The 16,085-nt window shown below is 38.5% G+C and overlaps 1 protein-coding gene across 5 annotated transcripts in view; it reads left to right on the top strand.

Annotated features, from left to right (window-relative positions):
* The window catches only part of RALGAPB (Ral GTPase activating protein non-catalytic subunit beta), a 67,071-nt gene extending 51,558 nt beyond the window's left edge, over window positions 1–15,513 (top strand). For 4 of the 5 annotated variants that reach the window (XM_042461997.1, XM_042461996.1, XM_042461995.1 and 1 more), the window contains 11 exons: window positions 2,573–2,679; window positions 4,514–4,666; window positions 5,282–5,491; window positions 7,167–7,325; window positions 8,302–8,467; window positions 9,714–9,836; window positions 11,241–11,377; window positions 12,404–12,512; window positions 12,715–12,793; window positions 13,462–13,610; window positions 14,282–15,513. In XM_042461997.1, the coding sequence (XP_042317931.1) occupies window positions 2,573–2,679; window positions 4,514–4,666; window positions 5,282–5,491; window positions 7,167–7,325; window positions 8,302–8,467; window positions 9,714–9,836; window positions 11,241–11,377; window positions 12,404–12,512; window positions 12,715–12,793; window positions 13,462–13,610; window positions 14,282–14,475 (1,586 nt within the window). In that variant the 3' untranslated portion in view covers window positions 14,476–15,513. The remainder of the gene's footprint in view (window positions 1–2,572; window positions 2,680–4,513; window positions 4,667–5,281; window positions 5,492–7,166; window positions 7,326–8,301; window positions 8,468–9,713; window positions 9,837–11,240; window positions 11,378–12,403; window positions 12,513–12,714; window positions 12,794–13,461; window positions 13,611–14,281) is intronic. The other variant, XM_042461994.1, reaches the window with a different exon arrangement.
* Window positions 15,514–16,085: the final 572 nt, after the last annotated feature.

Below are 16,085 nucleotides of genomic sequence, written 5' to 3'. Positions count from 1 at the left end.
ATAGAAGCCTCAGAAACATGCATTTATATTAACATTTTTTAAAAAATCAGAAATTTTTTTCGCATGTCCTCCATTTTTTTTAAAAAAGTGTCTTCCATTTGGAAATTTTGTCCTACATTTGTCCTGGTTTATTTATATATTTAATTTTTTTAAAAAATTATTTAATTATTTATTTTTTGGCTTCGGCCCCCCAGTTGTCTGAGGGACAGCAACCCGGCCCCCGGCTCAAAGAGGTTGCCTACCCCTGCTGTATATACACCACTCACTTCCATGCCAGCATTCTCTGTAGATGCCAATCCCAGATGCTGGCAAAACATCAGAAACAAACTCTTCTAGAACATGGCCACAGAACCTGAAAAACCCACCAAAAACTAAGAATAAGTTTACTTTTCCATGTAAAAGCCAACAGGACAGGACAAAATGAGTCTCTGAAAAGAGCATTCCACAATTAAAATGTAAATAAATGTGATTATACAGCTAAAATGGAGAGATATATAATTGAGAGAACCACTGAAAACTTTCAAATGAAAGTTTTAGCATTGGCTTTTGGGGTTTTTTTTAAGCAAAAGCTGAAATGATGTTCATATTGAATGTTGCCAAACCACTACTCTTTATTTCTCATCTTTAAGCCAAGCTCTCAGTAAAAGTGTACAGTAGCTACAATTTTTGTTTTGCTGTCAGAATAAATTATATAAGCAAGGCAGACTTATTGATGTTATTTATGCAGTCCCATAGGATGCATGAGTATTACTACCATGTAGTAGGCAGGATAACTGAATAAGATAATTTACAGTGCAGCCTTGTATCAGTCTGCTCAAAAGGAGGTCTTTTGAGGTTTGGAATTCACATGAAAGTAAGAAGATGTAGGGTTGCAGCCTTAGGAGCTTAGTGAAAGAGAAGGAATTTAACAACATTTTGGAGGAGAAGGCTATCAGTGGCTACTATTTGTGATGACTGCTATGTATTACTGCAGTATCAAAGGGCAATATGCATCTGAATACCCATGGCTGGGGAATGTAAGGAGATGGTTGCACTTACACTCATGGTTTGGCCTGCTTGTGAATTTCTAACATAACAATCAAACAGGATCTCAATCAAACAAAACACCTAACAAAGAAAAAAAAGTGGGGATTCAAACAATCCACCAAAAAAGTAAATATGAAAATGATATTTTGAAAAAGTTTATACAGAACACAGAATAACAGAAGTCTCAACACAATTCAACCATAGCTTATAGACAGTGACATATAACTTATTCACATGCGTACAATACAAGAACATAAGCGTAATGCACAGTAAACATAAGCGTAATGCATACAATATTGAGGGCAGCTATATAGTAACAGTAGCTTCAACTTACGCTGCACATTGAAGTCACAAATCCATTAGCGTCCATTTCATGTTTGTAACTGGAAAAGCCATATACAGTCGCCCCTCCTAACGTGTGGATCTGGGATCCGCGACCTTGAATACTCACAGAGGGGCAACCTCTGTATTCTCCAATGGTGCACACCCCCCCCACAACTCGCGCCCTGCACACGCTTACACACATGCATCCCATTCAAGCCTATGGGGCTTGGATATACGTGAGCCTCCGTTTTCGTGTGGGGGTCCGGAATGCATCCCCCAAGAAAACAGAGGACCAACTGTATTGTCTGCAAGCTATATGTCATTGTCAAACTGTGCTGCGGAGTTGTACAGGCTGTAATAAAGAATTGCTCCTGGAAATGTGAAGCTATTTCAAAATTTCTTCACTTTTGGTTTATATCAACCTTAGGTACTATGTTATCAGGACTCTTAGTAGATTTGAATTGATTTAACCAAGGAGCATAACACTTGAGTTATACTGTAAGCATTCAAACTAGTAAAACACTGTTTGGATCCATGGGTATGTACAAATATAGGAAAATACCGAGTTCATAGAAAAATACTGTACAATGTATCAGATAAATCTCTATAGGGTATTTGAGGATACTGTGGGCCAGTCCATCAATCCCACCCCTGGATCCCTTCCTAATGTCTTAAACACAAATCATGTCTGACCAACTGCATTCTTCTCCTGTACAGAAATGGCAGACTTAAGGGCTATACAGACCGGCCTGTGGGCGGGCTGAGGGCTGAGCATCCACACGCTCCAAGCCCTAACAACGACGCCCAGGCGCCATTTTGTTATGCACCCTTCTAGACAGCATGCGCCATGATGACGCACCTCTGGTGCAGCACCCAAATGGCACAGCGCCAAAGGGGTGTCATCATAGTGTGCCTATCACACCCCTTCCAGGGAGCTAAAAGGAAGCCACTTTTCGCAGCTTCTTTTTCCTCCCTTCAGGGACTGGATCAGTGTTGATGCATGTGGTTGCTGTGGCACCGATCTGGGATGAAAAGGGGCCACTGCATGCTGCCCATCTGTATAGCCACTTATATTCTTATTTGCAGATTCAACTTGTTCATTGACATTGCGAATCTGCTGATAATAGGATATACCTTTTGTATTAATTTGCTCAGTTTCTTGTTTAATTTCTTAGTATTAATATGATAAGAGATGGTTCATTCAGTTGTGTTTCTTCTTCAGATGATTTTTTCCCTTCAGTCACAATTCTGATTCGTGGGATGTCTGGAAGGCATGCATGGGCCCAGCAACTTTGCCTTTTGCCAAGAGGAGCCAAAGCAAATCAAAAGGTCTTTATCAAAGCTCAGCATGAAAATAACTTGCTGTGTTACACATGCATTTCCAAACAGCTCTCAGATGTCCAGAGAAGCGGTAATATTATATTATCCTTGATGTACTGAGTTACTCATTGTAGTACCCTTTTATTTTTGTTTTCAGTCAGACTTACTGCAGCATTGGCGATTCCAGTTTTGCATCTTTTGCAACTGTGCAATGAAGAAGACTGTACAGTAGACCTTTTGTATTGGCGAGTGTTTGATTTCTCTCCCATGGATGCTAAAAACCAGATGATTGTGGTTCATATTATTCAATAGTAATGATGTGAATGCACACACTTCAATGTGTGCTCGTTCATGTCACCACTCTTGAATAATTTGGGCTGTGGTGACCCGTGGGCAGTCAGATTTGCGGATTGGAAGCCTGCCGATAGGGAGGGCACACCATAATTTTATTCACTGAAAAGGTCTGAATAAGGATTCTATTTCTCTTCTGATGCTACACCTCTTATGTACTGCTTTTCTACAAACCTCACCAAGATGGTGTGCAGTAACTCGACTGACAGCATGCACTGGAGTTTTTGTGTAGTAATTGTCATATTGTTGAGTTTAGGGCTGTGTTGTGCCAAAAAACATCAAGCTGATACAGGCTAAAGCAAAATCTCTCTCATTGCCTTAGCTTTTCTATTATGAATATTCAAATGCATGTGGGATGCATGTGGGAGTATCACTCATCCTTGTTCCAAAAGATTTCATAACACTCTGTAAAATCTGTCAGTATTTGTTGTGATGTTGCTTATATTATTTTGGAAGAACTAATTATATTGCTGTAAAACAAGAGTATAGACAAGCCATATAGCTGCCACAGGATCTCTTAAAGCTGCTGTTATATTAGAGCTTTTAACGTCCATGTTTGAAGGTATGTACAGACATAAGAATACCTATGTGCATACTTGAAGAAATGCATATATATTTATGTCTGGCTCTCCTTGAAAAGCATTGCGACACTAAGGTTGGACAAAATGCAGCAATTAGATTGTTGATGGAAACTAGACATTTTGTCAATGTTATGCTACTGGCTGCCAGATTGTTTATAGGCTCAGAAAAAGGTACTAGTATTAACCAAGCTAAATGGCTGGACAATTTGCTTACTTACAGATCTATTCCCATATGTTTCTCCCTAGGTCGTCATCTAGGGCTCTAGATTTAGTTCTCCGTTCTCAGGGAACTAGGCACGCAGCCACAAGATACAACCTTTTTAGTGGTTGCCCACATCTTTGGAATGCTCTGCAAACAAGGACTAATCAGGCCCTGACTGTTCTATGTAGCCAGTTGTGCTAAACCTGTTGAATGTGTTAGTTCCTATTGCTGCTTGTATAATGCTGCTTGTATAAACTTGATAGATTTTAGGGTTTTAATGTTATTTTAAGTGTTACTGTATTTGTTTGCTTTGAATTTCCCCAAAGAGGTAGAATATAAGCTGTAAATTATATTTTATTATGATCTATGCAACATCTAATCAGAACTTCCTCTATGTCTATAGTTTTTAATCTATTCTAGTTTGATCTCCTCCTTTTGATGGAATAAACTTGAAGTTTGGGTCAATGCAGAGACTACCAAACTCAAAGCAAGGTCTTTAATTTAGAATGAAGTAAACCATTAAGGAAACTGCTATAAATGATTATTCAAGTGTTGATTTAGTAATCTTTTGGAAGAATTTCTGTTCCTTATTCACATTATACCACACACCACCCTGAGATCTGCTTCACCATTAGATTATTCCTTCTGTATTACTGTGTAGCATTTGACACATTTAAAATAAGTTTTTTTTTTTCATTTCTTGAAATAGATGTTTGTTCCAGAGCCTCGCCCTGCACCTAAAAATGATGTTGGTCTCAAATATAGTGTGAAGCACCGTCCATTTCCAGAGGAAGTAGACAAGATTCCTTTCGTGAAAGCAGACCTAAGCATCCCAGACTTGCATGAAATAGTTACTGAGGAAGTAAGAGGTTTATAGTATTTTGGTTTATTTTCTGTGTTTTATTCAAGTAAAATTTGTAACATTTCATTGAGGTCTAGGGACATTTATTCTAGTGATGTTTACTGCTTTACCAGTTTCTGCATTTCAGAAAAAGAACAGGCCTGATTTACTTTGTGTTGGAGCAGTCTCATCTTTGACTTTCTTCCTCTGTGCTAGACATACAAATGAAGTCAGGTATTGCTGGAGCAGATGTTTTGAAGAAAGTTAGTGCCAGATTACAATGGAGTATCCTATTGTTTTTATTCCTTCCATATCCTGTGTAGGTGAAAGGTTGGTTGGTCAGTCCATTCATTTAACACTAATAGCAGCTGTTCATTGGTATCAGGCATTGATTCAGGACTGTTACAGTGCAGGTGTGGAACAGCAGGTGCTTTTATCTTTTGTAATCTAGCAGTTGATGAACAACAGTGGTCAGAATTTTATTAGGTAGAAAGCTGGACAAATAGCTACACCTTTTTCTGGCATTCAGGTTTGATGCTGTTTAACTTATCAGAGTTGCTGCTCCTATTTTTCTTAGGCTGCTGTTAGATTCAGCAGTTTTTGATGTCTAAAATGAGGGTGTTAAATATATTTCAGCTGGAGGAGCGGCATGAGAAACTGAGAAATGGTATGGATCAGCAAGTTCTTTATGAGAAGTCTATAGATCAGCAGATGGAAGAAGACTGGAGAAAGAAGAATTTTCCTGATCCAGTCACGGACTGTAAGCCACCATCTCCTGCACAGGAGTTTCAGACAGCCCGCCTCTTCCTCTCTCACTTTGGATTTCTGTCACTAGAAGCACTGAAGGTGACTGACCTTCATCTGATATTGTACAAATGACTGAAGTCAATCCCAACTATTATTTAATGTTGGTTCCAATACTTACAGTCTACATTAAGCAGGGCTTTATGATAAAACAGAATAATAAAACAATGTCATAAAAATTAGTTTCATAAAGAGTTTATCCACTTTGAGGCCACTTGCCTATAAGGATGTAAAACTACCTTAATATATATTTCAGAAAATGGATATGTATGTGGTAGAGAGTTCAGACATCAGATTTGAAAATAAGGTCCTTTTTATTGTTCTATACTGCTGTTACTTTCATTATGTTAGTGCAGTAGTGAGTTTTTTTCTGGATCACTTTTTTGAACAAGGCTGTGTAGACATGGTTGGGCATATGCTGTGGACCCTCATCCCACCAGAGAACCACTGATAAGAAACCAGACCTTGGTTCTCCTCTTCACCATTACAGCTTATTTGTTCACCTTCCTTTTGTTTTGACCCACTGCTTGCTCACTGGTTCTTTGTCTGATAAGCAAGCAAGTGGCAGCAACAATAAGAGAATGAGCCTCAGCAGCTGCCTGCAATGGTGGTGTGAAAGCGGAGTGACTGAGAAAGGGGGATCTTAGAGGTTGTCTTGCCCAAGGCCTTTAAAAAACTTGAAGCTGGCTCTGTGTTTGAATAACACTTCCAGATGCTAAATGAAAACTCCAAATGTATTTTTAAAATAATCTGCAAAGACGACAACATTATTATTGTATCTGTAAATGCAGAAGAAGCAAACTATCAAATAGCTCCCATCCTTTTTGGTTGATAATATTTTTATGTAACACTTAGACTCAAGATTTGAAAGAATACTTTTTCTGCTACATGAACTATAACCTCACCCACAAACCCCTACTGCACAATGCTTCGGCCTACACATTTTTATTAGCCTAATTTATATGTACAGTGCGCCCGCGGCATACGTGGTTTTCAGCATATGCTGAAAGCCACGCGGGGTGCAAGGGGCGGCGCATCCCTTCATGTTCAGTGAGGTGTGCGCACACCGCTGCATGTACGAGCCCCATTCAGTTAAATGGGGCTTGAGCACACGTGGTATTAGCTTTACGCGGGGGGGGGTCCAGAATGGATACCCGCGCAAAGCAAGGGTGGACTATTTGTGTGTTTAATGGACTTATATCACACCTTTTTTCTGGTATGGGACTCAAAGCAGCTTATAATAATTTAAAACAAACTTCAGCTGAAATCTTATTTTATAAAAGTCAAAAATTAATTAAACAAACCTGCTTAAAAAGCACATAGTTAAAACAGTTTATACAAGTTAGCTTAATCTTCCTGGAATGCAGTAAGAAAAATGTGACTGTTCTGTGTGATTTATTCATTTGCAGTATTTATTCATCAGCTCTGTTCTCTCATGTTCTGTCATGCAACTCAAGACAGTGTATATTGATAAAGATTCCTAGATGGTTTCTCATCCAGGCATCCACGTAGTTTCAAGAAGATTACTGCACCATGTAATTTCAAACCACAATCTGAGACTCCTCATGTCAGCAATCAGCTAGTATTAATGCATGCATCTCATTTATCAAATTCATTGCATATTAAGAAATCTAAGTAGCTCATCATACTATAAACAGCTTTTATAAAAATCATGGAATACTAACACAAAACTTGTATTGCTTCTTTGTTTGCTTAGGAACCTGCTAACAGCAGACTACCTCCTCACCTGATTGCACTTGATTCTTCTCTGCCTGGGTTTTTTGATGATATTGGTTACTTGGATTTGTTACCATGTCGTCCTTTTGATACTGTTTTCATATTCTACATGAAGGCAGGCCAAAAAACAAGCCAAGAAGTAAGTGATGTGCTCATTTGCGATATTTATTATTCTTGTTTAAGTTACTCTGATTCTACCAATTTTGGGGGAGAATAAGGAATGATAAAAGACCTTAAATTCTTTTCAGTGGCTAGTGAAAGACGTGCCATCCTGCAATTCCCTTGGCCTCTAAAGCTTTACTAGGTTGTGCTCTCACCTGGTTATATCTTTACTACATTAACAGCAAGAAACTTTATTTTAAGAAGAGTGCTTTTGAACTTTTAAATCTAGCAACACATTAGTACAGTTCAGTTGTAACATACTGAAAACAAATCATGTACCCATGTACTCCTTCTTCAGGAAAGATGCAATACCATACTGATTTTATCAGACCAGTGTGTCACATGGTATCTAAGCTGGGAAAGTAGTTTATGTGTGCTTGGAAACAAATTATGTCCTACTAGGATTTTTTTCAGGGGTAAGTTGGGGCAAAAACAACTAAAATCTGGCATTTTGAACATTAACAAGTTTTTTTTAAAAAAAATATGTTTATGTGGGCTGCAGTCTGCTTTGTCACATGTAGGCTAGAAGCTGATCCTGGTTGGTAAACTTAAAACCATGGTTTCTTAGTTTTATTTTTATGAGAAATGTTTAATAAAGCATGATACCAGTGCTGAAACAGGTCATGGAAATGGTGAAAAAACACAAGTGTTATTTTTGGTCCAATAAGCGCATGATCATTATACCTGAACCAGACCATTTGGTTCTCTTTCTGTTTGAATAGGTGCCATACACATTTTGACGGATACTCATGGTTGACAAACTGTTTGTACAGTATAGTCAGATCCTATTATTTTTTGATGCACTTACTAGAAAACTTTGTACATCAAGACAGCACATGTGACAGCACATTCAATTTTTTTGAAGTGACTTTAATAAGGAATTACTGATCTAACTTCCTGTTCTTTCTGCAATGCTTTTCTTTTCCCTGGCTTGTTGCCTTCCTTGCTTTCAGATTTTGAAGAATGTAGAGTCTTCCAGAAATGTTCAGCCACACTTCCTAGAGTTCTTGCTCTCTCTTGGCTGGTCAGTTGATGTGGGAAAACATCCTGGTTGGACAGGGCATGTTTCAACTAGCTGGTCCATTAACAGCTTCTGTGATGATGAGGGATCAGAGCAAGGTGAGAAGTGTTTATGCAGAGCTTTCTCTGCTTTAATATTTTCTGTCATTAACATGCTCTTGATCTTATTGTTCCACAAAGGGATAAAATTGAGGGTTAGCCCTTGCAGATTCTCCAATTTTGAAGTAGGTCCTCTGCTCCAAGAGCTTAGTGGTTAAAATGGCCCATGAAATGAACACTAGCTAATCTGTAAAAGAGGGGATAAGAGGCATGTGCATTCAGTGCACTATCATCTCAGTGTAATTTTGAAAGAAAGAGCCTCAAGTTGTTGAATTGTTTTTATAGTGCAGTACCCATTCAGGGCCAAAAAATTGTTCTCAAATGCCCTCTAGGGGAATGAGGATTATTTTTGCAACTTTTGGGGTCCCTGGACTGTTTTAGACAGAAGAAAACCTTTTTTTAAAAAAAAAGGGTGTGTGGTGTGGTAGTGCAATTCAACTCTCCAAGGTCTGTTGGGATGGCTAATGCAACCACCTAGTCTCCAGCAGTTGTCCACTTTTATTATAATGCCTCCTTTTCTATGGATTTTTGGTAGAGATGGCCAGAGAGATCCTGCACTAATCCTCTTTTGATGCCTGTGTTGGCATTATTATACTTACTCTCAGGTCCTTTGATACAACAGTAAGTGATCATGCACACACTGCATGCATGGTTTTGGAATTCTGGCCTAGAAGTTAATACTAAGTTTATAAAAGCGAAGGAGTTCAAAAAATTTGGGAAATATAGATCCTGTCGCAGAGCTTGAAAGGAATGCTTTACTAAGCCATGACATTGCCAGTGACATTTTACTTGTGGGAATGACAGGTTTAGAAAAACAGTGCATTTATGCAAGTACATACCGTTTTCTCATACAGTGAATAATATTTTCTCATTACGTTTTATTGTTACCCTTTCCTTATACAGTGAGTAATATTAACTCATTACTTTTTTTATTACTTTTAGTGGAAGCTAAAACATGCCTTTGGCGGTATTTTTAGGGGAACTTTTCACATTTAAACCATTATTTTTAAGATAGATTGTTTCCTAAAAAGAAACTAAAAGTAGCAAGATTGCATGGACAGACACACAGAAGTATGTGGCATTTAAAACCCCTGGCAGTGTTAACAGTATTGAGTTACCCTTCAAGTAGGTGGGTTTCTTAATTAGTTATACAGTGTATTACCTGTAAAATAGAACTTTCCAAGCTCTGTTTTGTTATCAAGTACATGAGGTTCTTTCCTTTCACTTTTGTTTACTTTGTTCTCAGATGAAATAATCTCTTCAGAAGACATTGGAGCAAGTATTTTCAATGGGCAGAAGAAAGCACTATATTATGCAGATGCTCTTACAGAAATAGCTTTTGTTGTTCCCTCACCTGTAGAGTCCTTAAGTAAGTATGCTCTTTGTGCTTTTGCTTCTGTATGCATCCACTCCTATTTTGCAGTGTATCACCTGATGAGTTCACTTTCTATACACACACACAGACTTCAGAGATGTCACAAATATTTCAGTTTTCTATGCATATTTCTGCAGCCTATGTTTTATAAAAAATGTACTCATCTCTCATATTAAGTGATCACCTGCTGCGTAATTAATGTTGTGGCTTAGCAGTTAAGACTCTGATGATCACAAGGTCAGCAGTTTGAGACCCAAATGCCATTGATGGAGTGCACTCCTGCCACTAATCCCAGCTTCTGTCAACCTAGCAGATCAAAAGCATGTAAAAGTAAATAAATAGGTACTACTTTGTTGGGAAGGTAACAGTGTTCCCGTGCAATCATGTTGGTCACATGACTACGTACTAGTCTCTGACAACGCTGGCTCTTCAGCTTAGTAATGGAGATGAGCACTGCCCCCTACAAGTCAGACACGACTAGACAAAATTGTTGAAGGGGAAACCTTTTCCTTTAAAGTATGGAGAGAGAAATCTCAGTGGTACAAACAGGGTTCAGCAAAGGAAGAAGCATTAGAGACTACATTGTAAACATCCAATGGCTAATGGTGTGTGAAAAATAATTCCAAAAGAAAATCAAAACGTGCTTTATAGAATATAGCAAAGCCTTTGAATATATCGATCATTAAAAGCTATGGAATTCTCTCAAAGACATGGAAGTGTCAACACACAAGATAGTTCTGCTGAGAAATGTATAAAGACAGGAGGCCACTGTCAGAACAGAATATGGAGAAACAGAATGCTTCTCAGTAGGCAAAAGAGTCAGGCAAGGCTGCCTGTTATCACCATACTTGTTCAAGTTGTATACAGACAATATACGAAGAGCAGGGCTAGACTCAGAAGAAGGAAGAGTGAAGATAGGATAAAGGAACATCAACAATCTAAGATATGTGGATGACACAATATTAATAGCAGAAAACATCCTTGACTTGGAACAATTACTAAGGAAGTTCAAGGAAGGTAGGCCTGCTGCTGAACATAGAGAAAACAAAAATAATGACCATGGAGGACCTACATAAATTCGAAATAGACATTGAGGAAATATGGACCTGGGAAAACTGAAGAATCCTAATTACAATGATTAATGTTTAGCTGTTGATTAGCCACTGGTCGAGGAAATACACTGATGTAAGAACATAGGAAGCTTCCTTATACTGAGTTGGACCACTGGTCCATTATTGTTGACACCTGAATGGCAGCAGATCTCTGACGTTTCAGCCAAGAATTTTGCCATCTGCACAGAGATGCCAGGGATTGAATGCAAGACCTTCTGCATACAAAGCATGTGCTGCAGGTTATGCATTTCTTGAATGTAAGAATCTTCTCCCTTTTGCCTTTTAGCAGACTCACTGGAAAGCAATGTCTCAGACCAGGAAAGTGACACCAGTATGGATCTCCTACCTGGAATACTAAAACAGCCGGCACTGACACTTGAGCTCTTCCCCAATCATACAGACAATCTCAGCTCTTCTCAGAGGGCAAGTTTATTCTATGTTTATAAATGGCAGGCTGTACTTCATATGCATGTAGTGGTCTTGTTTAGTCATTTATTTTATTTTCACAATTTGTATGCTGCTGTATAACATGAAGTTCTCTGAGCGGCTTACTATAAACAATACCAGGGTAACCAGCTACAGTGGTACCTCGGGTTACGAAATTAATTCGTTCCGCGGCTAATTTCGTAACCCGAAAAACCTTCGTAACCCGAATTGCCATAGGCGCTAATGGAGAAAAAGCCGCGGCTCCGCCGCGGCTCCATTTAAAACAGCGCCAGGGTTTTTTCATAACCCGAAAAAACCTTCGTAAGCCGAAACAATAAATCCCTATGGGATTTTTTCGTATCCCGAAAAATTCGTAAGCTGGGTAATTCGTATCCCGAGGTACCACTGTACTGTGATTAAATGACAGGGATTGTGTGGCAGACTAATTGTAAACATATTTAATTGTAAAAATATTTAATTTAGAAATCAGAATCCTTTTTTAGAAATAAGTATTTCATGACCTGCATTAACTAAGGACTTTAGTTGTTAAGCCCAATAGAGACATTTATTTACATACTGTTCATTTCCTTCACTCAAGGTTGTTTTTTTAAAGGTTTTATAGTAGGATTATCTCATTTATTGGAACACCTGTGACATGGTCCAGTGCTGGATTTTTCCTGGTGCAACCGGAAAGCCCAGAAGAAGTAGGCCCAGTACAGTCCCACATTTTACCCCCCCTGAACCCTGCAAGTGCTGAGATACTCTTTGGAACCTGTTTCCACTGCGATGCCTTTAGTGCGGAGGACAATGGAAGTACATTCCACCACACTAGTACTATACTGGGAGGATAATCATGTATTTGGGGAACTTTTCCCAACCAAGTGTACATCAGTCCCATACAGGAGAAGGGTAGGGTATAAATTGAATGAATTAATCAACATTGTGCATGTGGTACAGTGCACACAATGCACACTTTTTTATTACTTAGCAAATGCTTATTCTTGGTTTGTTTTGTCTGCACAGCTCAGTCCAACTTCCAAATCAAAGAAGTTGCCACAGGGTCGTGCTGTTCCCCCACTGGGACCTGAAACCAAGGTGTATGTGGTTTGGGTTGAGCGTTATGATGATATAGGTATGTGAACTTCATTTGTTGTTGGAAGGATTGGATGGTAGAAAGTGGCTTTGTGTCAAATTCTGTTACCTTTAGACTTAAATATTAGTAATTTAATTTGACTTTGTTTCTAGTTATGTGGGTTTTCTTGTAACTGTTCTTGGGGTCTGAAAAGAAAGGATACTTGACAATTTAACCTATTGTCAATGTCCTTGTGTTGCAGAGAACTTCCCGCTGTCTGACTTGGTTTCAGAGACAAGTACTGGAGTAGAAACTACAACAAATAGCAGCACTTCATTAAGGTATGGTTCACTTATTTTTCCATTTTACTGTTTATAGGTCACTTCTAAGTGTGGGCTACACATTACCTTTTGCTATTTACTTTACTCTTGGAAGTAGTATGCTTACACACTACATGTAAGCTTGCTTGCTTGTGGATTTTAGCCCTAGCAGCTTTGAGAGGGACTTCAGTGATGGTGGATATTTCTGTGACACAGTGTGATAACCTTGGAATAACTTAACTGCGCAGACATTTTACTTTCAAGTATTGCAGGCATGCTTTACTCATGGGGTAGACCCAGGAAACTGTTATGACAATGATTGTGTATCATTACCCCAAGATTCATGAACCTGTTATTGTTAATTTTCTTTTGGGATTCCTTTATGTGTAATGACTCAGTAATTTGTGGCTGAGCATCACATCATCTCTCTAATTTATGGCTTACTTCTGGTCCTTTCCAGCTTTCCATTTACTTTTGGATTCATTAAGTTCCAGCCTGCGTATCTTCTGTGTTGCCATCACCATTGTTATGACATTGCCGTAGGTTTGTCCTTTTCTGTTGGTGGTTAGAAAAGTAACATTTAAACTGATGTTTTCTTTTTAATTTTGAAAAATAAAGTCTACCCAAAGTGTTTGCTGTATTATTATATTTAAATATTCACTGACTTTGTTGACTTTTTTGTATTGAAGGTCCACTACTCCTGAAAAAGAAGTTCCAGTGGTTTTCATCCATCCTCTAAACACTGGATTATTCAGGGTAAAAGTGCAAGGAGCTACTGGAAAATTCAGCATGGTCATCCCACTGGTGGATGGGATGATAGTTAGTAGGAGAGCTTTAGGTAGGTTTTTAGAATTAACAAGTGATAATCAACTTACCACAATTAGGCTGTGAGTGTAATGAATGACAGAGGTTCTGTACAACTGACCATGCTGCCTGGAAGATTCTGGGGGTGGTAGTCCAGAAATCTTATTTTTTCCAACTGTGGTACATATCTGTCTGGAAAGGAAAGGAATGTAACTTCTTTCCCTTGCCACAAAAAGTTTCATCAGGGAACTTTCCAATGAAAGAGGCAATCTAGAGAGGCTTTCTTTGAGGCTCCCAGCAAGTTTGCTAATGTAAAGAAGGTACCATGGTTGGTAGGTAGAGGAATGACAGAAATGCTGATTATATACCCACTGCAGTCTTCCTTCTAAGTGCTTGAGAAAGTAGTTTTCATAGGAGCAGAAAAAGATGGGGTAACCAATCTTGTACCACCAAGATTGAGTAGTATCTTCTATAGCCAGTTGTATCCCCCTAGTAAATCCTTTAAAGTGTTAGGGAGGATTTCAATACTTTTAAAATAATTCTCTGAGGTGGACAACTTTGAAAAATTCAGACCCCATATAAGTGCCCTAGACTTCAAAATGAAAAGAAGACTTTGTTCCCTTGACCTCAAGTAGCCTTTTTAAAAAACTTCCTAGAAAGAATAAGCAGTATTAACATTATTCTTCTTTTTTTTTTCCATTTAAGGCTTCTTAGTGAGACAAACAGTAATAAATATTTGTCGAAGAAAAAGGCTGGAAAGTGATTCATACAATCCCCCTCATGTCCGTCGAAAACAGAAAATAGCTGACATTGTCAATAAATACAGGAACAAACAGCTGGAGCCAGAGTTTTATACTTCTCTTTTCCAGGAGGTTGGACTCAACAATTGCAATCCTTAAACAACATGTACCCTAAACAATTAGATCAGAACTTGGTTTCTACAGTAATGAAAAAAATACCTTCCTTATCTTGGAACTCCTGTATAAAGTTACCACAACCTGAGCATGACTTCTGCTTCTGTTGCAAGGGAGCAATGAGGACACACTCTAGCCTCCTGCCCAGCAACCTTTTTGAGTACACCTTCATGCCATCACTGCTGCAGATACAAGCTTTTGGCACCATTTTTTATTTAGTAAGAAATGATCAAGGGAATATGCGGTGGAGAGAGGGAATGAACTACACATCTCAGTGTTTCCCCCCAAAATACCTGATTCTGACCAGAGAATTAACACCTGAAGTTCTGTACCTGGTGTCTAGAAAACTCAGAAGCAAATTATTCAAATCTCATGAAACAAATATATTGTGTGAATGTCTGTCTAGCTTTCTTTCCCATTTGTAAACAAGTCTGATACCATTTTGTTTAGTCTTAAGCCAGTGGCTTCCATTTGGCTCTTGTTTCTCTTTGTCTCCAGGCCCAAGATGTGTGTCCAATGAGACTTCAGCTCAAAGTTGGTTTACCTTTGTAGGATTCTGCCACGCTCTATCTGCTGCTGCTGGTCTGCCAAGAGTAAATACCCCGAGCTGTTGGTAGAGGAGGCAGGAGAGCAGAGGTTTATCTTGCATTACTTGCCATGTAGTGATGTCCCATCTATCCACTCATTTTAGAGAAAGGAGCAGAACATTTATAAATTGGGTGTGGTGGAATATGTCCCATCTTTTCATGTAATGATGACAGTCCAGTTGCAGAAAGAACCACTATGAAAACTGAATAAAAGGTATTTAAGATGCAAAATTCTTTAAACTCCCTTACTGGTCCCACATTTCATCCATTTATTCTAAAGAGGTAAAAATCTAATTTGAATACAAGACTTGGCAGACCATGGTTTAGCTAAGATCAGTGGATGGGAAGAACTGTGCAAGCAGATGGCAGGACATGAAGTTTGTACTTGAAATTATCTGCTAAGTTTATGCCCTGTCAATGAAATAGTTTTATTCTTAATTTGGCCGTTTTGGAGAGAAAAATTACCCTTAAAAACATCCTAAAAGGCCTCAGGTTTCTGAAAGAAAATCAAACTTGAACTGTGGTGCTTGACACTGATCTAGCATGTTCGTGACTGTCAGCATGTAGGTCCAAATGTCACTATTTTGCAAATATGAAGCTTTTATAAAAGCACTCTAAAAATAGGATATATTTGGTTGATCTTAATTAATGCACAGGTTTAGATAAGAATTAGTGCTGTCCCTGAGGATCCAGGATGTACTGACATTTTATAGCATCTTCTGTTTGATACTGTATGTTTACAGTATTAACATGTCTGTGCACTCTCATAGGGACCATTCAGATCTGTAATATGACTTGTCACATTTAGTCCCTGGATTAAATGGTATGACAAATGCACATGTGTCACGCAAACTGTGTAATAAACACGGTTCAGCAGTTGACTGTCTGCATACAAAAAAACTGCCAATATAGCTGTAATTGTTGAAACCACATATATACTCTAGGTAAAGCCATTAGTTTATGTAGTGACCTGCCAAACCGGCTTTTAAAATTAAACAGATAGGAAGG

Source organism: Sceloporus undulatus, chromosome 4 (genome assembly GCF_019175285.1).
Source record: "Sceloporus undulatus isolate JIND9_A2432 ecotype Alabama chromosome 4, SceUnd_v1.1, whole genome shotgun sequence".
Classification (NCBI taxonomy): domain Eukaryota; kingdom Metazoa; phylum Chordata; class Lepidosauria; order Squamata; family Phrynosomatidae; genus Sceloporus; species Sceloporus undulatus.
This window is presented reverse-complemented; position numbering and strand designations above follow the sequence as displayed.